This window comes from Asparagus officinalis, chromosome 1 (assembly GCF_001876935.1).
Source record: "Asparagus officinalis chromosome 1, Aspof.V1, whole genome shotgun sequence".
NCBI classification, from domain to species: Eukaryota; Viridiplantae; Streptophyta; class Magnoliopsida; order Asparagales; family Asparagaceae; genus Asparagus; species Asparagus officinalis.
The window spans coordinates 1310065-1317214 of NC_033794.1; the positions used below are offsets into that span (position 1 = coordinate 1310065).

Below are 7150 nucleotides of genomic sequence, written 5' to 3' on the forward strand. Positions count from 1 at the left end.
CCTGGCAGCTAATCCAACTACGGATACCGCTGAGATATATGACGATCTACCCGATGAAACCCACGAAGTAAACGTAACTTCGCACCAGCAAGTATGGCGTTTGTACTTCGATGGCGCTTCACGAGCAACTAATGTAGCAAGTGCTCCTGGATGTTCTAAGGTCTCCTCCGGAGTTGGAGTAGTTTTAGTTTCCCCAGGAAAACATGTGATGCCTCGAGCCTACTCGTTAACCGAGCCATGCTCGAATAATGTAGCAGAGTATAACGCATTGATTATAGGACTCAATTTCGCTAAGGAGCTGGGGGTTGAGTATCTCGAAGCCTTCGGCGATTCTCAACTGATAGTTAAACAAGTTCAGGGAGAGTACGAGGTCCGAAGCCAAGATTTAATACCATACCATAAGATGTCAGTGGAGATGGCAGAATCATTCGAAGGATTCTTTATCGAACATATTCCACGACTACAGAATACCTATACAGATGTGTTAGCAGCATTGGCCGTATCTCTGGCACAACCTCCCGAAGCAGAGCAGTTTGTTACGATAAGAACTCACCAACTTCTAATACCGTTTTACAATGAAGATGCCAAGGAAGAAGAGGTTCAAGAGGCGCACGCTACTCGAGTCGAGTTCGAACCACGAGATTGGCGTTTCCCCATCATCGACTACGTCTTGCATGGAATCTTGCCAGAAGATGTGAAGGAAAGAGAGTCAATCAGACGAAGAGCACCAAGATTCTACTATAGTACGGAGAGTCGAACGCTATACCGCAGGGGGTACGATGGGTTGCTAGCACGTTGCTTATCAACCAAAGAAGCTGAAGAGGTCCTTAGGGAAGCGCACGAAGGAGAGTGTGGCGCACATCAACCTGGTCCTAAGCTTTATGACCGCATCAGGAGAATGGGGTATTTTTGGCCTTCCATGATGAGTAATGCAATTGCGTATGCCCGAAAGTGTAATGCATGTCAAATACATGGGAATTATATGCATCAACCTCTGGAGCATCTGCATCCTTCGGTTACGTCATGGCCGTTCGAGACTTGGGGAATGGACATTGTTGGCCCTATAAATCCCCCATCAGTCAAAGGTGACCGGTTCATCCTGGCAATTACCGATTACTTCTCCAAATGGGCTGAAGCAGTTCCACTCAGAGAAGTTAAAACGAGTAACGTCATTGCATTCATCAAGCACCATATCATCTACAGGTATGGTGTTCCAAGACGAATCATACATGACAACGGTCCTCAATTTGTCAGCAACGCCTTCATAAGGTTCTGCGAAAAGTTTAAAATTCAGGATATCTCATCAACGGCATATAATCCCACAGCAAATGGATTAGCTGAAGCCTTCAACAAGACTATCATAAAGCTCTTGTCAAAAATCGTGAAGAATAACAAGCGGGATTGGGATGACAAGCTCGGCGCGGCTCTATGGGCCTATCGTACCATGGTGCGTACACCGACCAGCGCAACCCCATATTCATTGGTATACGGATGTGAAGCCGTTCTCCCTTTGGAAATCCAAATTCCGTCTCTTCGGATCGCTCTTGCAACCCAGATGACGACCGAAGAACAACATCAGAAACGCCTCGAAGAACTCGAGAGGCTCGATGAAAAGCGCCTGGAAGCTCAACAGCATATTGAGTTTTACCAAGCTAGAATTTCTCGAGCCTTCGACAAAAAGGTTCGACAAAGGAGTTTTAAGGAAGGGGATTTGGTCTTAACTGAAAGACGGCCTATGATCCTTAACTCCAAGAAGAAGGGCAAATTCGAACCCAAATGGGAAGGGCCATTCGTAGTAGAGACAGTTTACTCGAACGGCGCATATCGCTTAGTTACCAAGGATGGTGACCGGCTTATGATGCCAATAAATGGCAAATTCCTGAAAAGATACTATCCTTAATATCTTCAGGAAAATTGATGTATCGGGAAGTTCCCGGAAGAATACCACATGCGGTATTCTTAGGGATAATCCAGTCACTGTAGAAGATGAATAAGAAATCCACGTTCGAACTCCGAACGCCGAAATGTTTCTTCTTGTCAAACTCTAACTCTCATGAGTTATTTTTGTGAGATGAGATCTAACCTTTTGATGGATTAATCTTCCCTCACCAAACTATCCGCTAATCAAATTAATCAACGGTGGATCCACCAAAATTCCTATCTGCCAGTCATTGGTAATTCTCCGACTCAACATGTTAGGTCCTAATCACTTAACATTGAAGTCTTCCTTTGAGTGATAATACGAGTTGGCACTTTCTTTGCTACCTGTATTCCACTTTCTTTGCTTTCAGGTCAAACCTATAAAAGTTAGGGCCAAAGCCAAATTCCTCTCTCGATTCCTTCTATGAACGAGAGGTCCACTTTCAGTTCGGACAATTAAATCTATAAAAGTTAGAATTGTCCCCAATCTCACTTAGTCAAACCTACCATAGCCAGGGCTAAGACCGAGTCATTCCTTTTCGATAAACGAAAATTTGCCTTTGTTCCTTTTTCCACCAAACCTATAAAAGTTAGGGTCGAAATTGGGCTTCCTCCTCAATGAATGAGGGATTCTTTTGATTCAAATGACCAATCCTATAAAAGTTAGGGTCGTTCGAATCTTTCCGATTCTCGGAGTGGAGATCCCACTCTTAGTTTCATCATTTCGGTAAAGGCACATCAAACCCGTTGAAGGCTGGGGGTTTGCCAAAAATCCCAAAGTCTATGTCTAACACACATTGCCGGTTTAGTCTTTCGCTGATTGAAAAAGACATCATGGTCTAAGCCTGGGGAATTTTATCCCGAAGCCTAAGAAGGGATAGGTCATCGCCTAATACGCGGTGCGGGGTACCTTTTCCCTATAAGAAATGGTGAAGTCTATGTATTCAAAGTCATAGCATTAAGTCTAAGAAAAGCAATTCTCTTAGCACAACGTTACATATGGAACGGATCTAGACAATCCGCATGCTAGCCCGATTCAAACGGTAATCAGTAAAGGCATATCAAACCCGTTGAGGGCTGGGGGTTTGCCAAAAATCCTATAAATTTTATCATTGCTGGGTTCAAAGTAAATAAAGAAATATCATGAAAGAAGCAAATGTGGAGTCTCTAGTAATAGATCAAGTCAAAAACATATAATAAAAAGCTCATTAGCCCGAAGGCAACTGACGGCTAAGAACATAGGACTCTAAACTAGAAAGCCTGTCTACATAGCTCTGCTCAAGTTCTGCCTGCAGACTAGCTCGGACAGAGTCTTCGGAACTGCTTAAGATCTTCGCAGCTTCATTCTTCAGCTTCATCATTCTCTCCTGTGTAGATCCCAGCTTCTCGAGCGTCTGTTCACGAGAACGCTCTAATCCAGCCAGGTCTTCTGCAATAAGAGTAACGGACTCCTCGGCGTGCCTCAAGGCCTCCTTCAATCTAGCCACTTCCTCACGGCCGGAATCCAAAGAGCTGAGTAACTCGGCTCTACCTGTATCCTTCCTCGCCACGGTAGCCATCAGCTGCGCAACAGAATGCTCATGTGATCGAAGCTCGCTGCCGTGCAGCCCACCATAGTCCATAGCCATGCCCGTACGCCATCAATAAGCCCCCCCTCAACCTTCAAACCACGGCTCGGATTCCCAACATATAGTTGGTCGTAACCGAACTGACGAGCAAAACGGCAGGGAAGGTAAGGCTCTATGTGGCAATTATTCTTCACCCGGAGAACGAGATACCCAACACGGATGTTCACTAACCAGCGGAAACAACCAACGTCGAGAGCAGTCCGATTAGTTCTGGGTTTCTCCTCATCAGTCAGCACATCACCATAGCGACCCGAAAAGTGGGGAAAACACTTAAAGAACTCCCAGCTCTTGCGAACTTAAAACTCTCGTTGTGCATCGCCGAATTTCTTCCCGAGCCATCTGCTCCTCTCCAACAGCTTTACGAAAGGAACGGGGATATCAACAACGCTGGGCGCCGACATCAAGTCAGGACGGTGAAGAACGAGCCACGCCATCAGATACGCATATAAGCTCGGTCGATGGTTTAGAACCCACCCGTGTAAAACCACTGACCAGATACCTAAGCCCGCAATGGATGCCGGCAACCATCGCTGGGAGCAGTGAAAGCTCCCTCCCATAAGCTAGCTGAACTGCGGGGAAGAGCACCTCGAGAGGTAAGGCGTCTAAAGACCGGTACGGAACAACACACTTCTTCAACCAGAGGGCAATGTAGCCTGCTAGCAGAGTCCGGGGCTCGATGGACTTCTGTGCACGGCGGAGGAACGAACGACACTTGGTTCCTGCAGGAAAAGCTCCCTCAGCACGGGCAATGGTGTAAGAATGAGCCTCAGCCTTCTCCATCAACTCATTAATGGCGGTAGGGGTCAGGACATCTAACTCACGAAGGGGCTCGCCGGAGTCACCCTCCAAATTAGGGAACAGATAGACAGCAAACTGCTTCAAGCTGATTTGCCTTTTCTTCTTCGCTGGAGGAGAAATCTTGATCAAGGAGGTGTAATAATAACAAGTGATGTCCCAAAGAGTATCATGCATGTCGGGAGTATCCTTCTTCAACCACCCCAACTGCTGGTTCGAGGGAAAGTACTCCTGATATGGACAATCCCTCATTGGAAGACCAGAAACCTGATACATCTCATGTAAGGCCAACCCTAACTCTCCGCCGCTGGTCATGAACGTGTTACTGTCGGGCATGTATGTCTCCAACAACGCCAAGAAATGGCGGCAGCTGACCGGAAGTCCGTACATGGTGGCCCGTATAGGTGCATACAATCCGCTGCTCTTCAAATCCTTCTCCCAGCGCCCCAAGACGTAACTGGTCATGCGTGTCCACCATCCCTTGGCTTGTGAGAAAGCCCAACCATAGCATCTGTAATCTGGTGGAGGTAACCTTCTCCCAAGATGAGCCAGACGATTCTTCACAGTAGGAGCAGCTGCTGATACCTCGCCCGGGGGTGCAGTGTCAAGACCCATAATCTCTGGTCAAAGACTGCGGATATCATGATACCCAGTAGAACCAGTCCGTGTGATCCCCGAACAGGAAACCGGGCTTCTTTAAAGCCTGAGTGGAAGTAGAATCTGCAGTGAAGGAGGCGTCCGTAATCAGCTGACGTAAGCAATGACGCCCTCCATCCCGTATCAAACGACAGGATTCGTCGGAGCGATCTCTGTCAAACTGAGGGAGTGGACTAACGGCCTGCCTGATGGAAGCTGAAGAGAAGACCTCCCGGCTACAACCAGTATTAGCATGAGGAGGAAGGCTGCCCGCGGGGAACTCGACTGCAACAAAACACAAGGATAGAGTCAGAAAGCTCATAAAAAGCGAGATAAGATCAGTCACGGGATAATTGGAGAGACGATTTTGAGTGTCCTACACTGGAAGAACGATATGCATCATCACGTAAATAACGTGGTAACATACACCGACCTATAAGGTGTAGGACGACACAAAATCGCCCCAATATACCAGAAGACTTGAATTAGCCAAGCAAGGCAAGTCCGAAACCTCGACCCCCGCAAAGGAGGGTGTCGGCCCTTCCCGAATGACCCGCGAAGGGGCCAAACGAGGGTATGACAGAACCACCAAGTCCGAAACCTCGACCCCCGCGAAGGAGGGTGTCGGCCCTTCCTGAATGACCCGCGAAGGGGCCAAACGAGGGTATGACAAAACCACCAAGTCCGAAACCTCGACCCCCGCGAAGGAGGGTGTCGGCCCTTCCCGAATGACCCGCGAAGGGGCCAAACGAGGGTATGACAAAACCACCAAGTCCGAAACCTAGACCCCCGCGAAGGAGGGTGTCGGCCCTTCCCGAATGACCTGCGAAGGGGCCAAACGAGGGTATGACAGAACCACCAAGTCTGAAACCTCGACCCCCGCGAAGGAGGGTGTCGGTTCTTCCTTCATGACCCGCGAAGGGATCAATCGGGGATACAAAAAATAATAATAAAAAATTTCCCACCCCCAATAAAGGAAGCTGCTGGAGGGGAGGATGCTGCGGGAACTTCTCCCTCGCTAGGCTGCGAATGAGATCGACTCCTAGGAAGTCGAGATCGGCGTGGAGGCATCGGAAACCTGCAATGAAAAGCAGCAAGTCAGATACAATCTAAAGTATGAATACGCGAAATTTAAAAGGGAAATTAAGAACTTTAATTAAAATCCTATGTATAAACAGGATTTTATAATTGAAGTCTAATTAAACCTACAAATTTCGTGCATGCGAAACAATAATTGTCATTTTCGCGATAAATTTTGATGAAATACCCAGAATACCCTTCGTGTTCAAGGCTAAATTCGGGTCAAGGACACGGTCGAGTTGGGTCATGGTCATCATACCTGATCACATAGCACCCCCAGTACCCTACAATTTTGGTTAATCTTGCAAATAAACCCTTTTGTAAAATCTAGCCAATTTTGCAAAAAAAAAACCCTCCACAAATTTCGGTTTGGTTTTCACAAAACTTTGATCGTAGTTTTGTGGTCTAAACTTCTTGGTTTTCAGCCTTGGATTTTCTACCCTTTTTGCAAATAAGTCCCTCTAAAACGTTTATGGGCAATTTTGCAAGTAAACCCTCAACAATTTGTGATCTCTTTACATGAAGCACACCTCAAAGTTGTGGCCAATTGTGTCAAACATCCAAGCCTCAAAATTCCAGCCCTTTTGCAAATAAGCCCCCCTATACTTTGTGGATTGCTCTTTTGCAAATAACCCCCTCAAATGGTAGCCCTCTTTTGCAAATAACCCCCTCAAATGGTAGCCCTCTTTTGCACATATACCCTTCAAATGGTAGCCCTCATTTTTGCATAAAAGCCCTTCAAATTTCAGTTTCATATTTGTACAAAACACCCCCAAAATTTCAGCGATAACCCCCTCAAGTTTTAGCCTCATATTTGCACAAATACCCCCTCAAATTTCCCCAAATTCTACACCCAAATCCGGCCAACAATCAAACCTAATACAAATTTTGGATTTCCCCCCAAATCATTGAACTAGGGTTTTCAATCTTTGAACCAAAGCATGAGGAACTAACTAAAATCAAAGAAAAGGGACTTACCCAAGTTCTGAAGCTTGAAGAAGAAGAAAATCCCAAACCCTAGCTTGTGGGGAGATGAAAATTTCGGCCAAGGTTAGGGGTTCCCTTTTGAGGCTTTATCTTATCAAAGCTAA

The 7150-nt window shown here is 46.5% G+C and overlaps 1 protein-coding gene across 1 annotated transcript; it reads right to left on the reverse strand.

Annotated features, from left to right (window-relative positions):
• On the reverse strand, positions 3120-6814 carry LOC109829038. The gene is made up of 4 exons (XM_020396092.1): positions 6760-6814; positions 5945-6057; positions 5182-5264; positions 3120-3516 (listed from the first exon to the last, which is right to left on the reverse strand). Exons 1-4 carry the CDS (start codon positions 6812-6814, stop codon positions 3129-3131), a joined length of 639 nt encoding a protein of 212 aa, XP_020251681.1. The 3' UTR covers positions 3120-3128.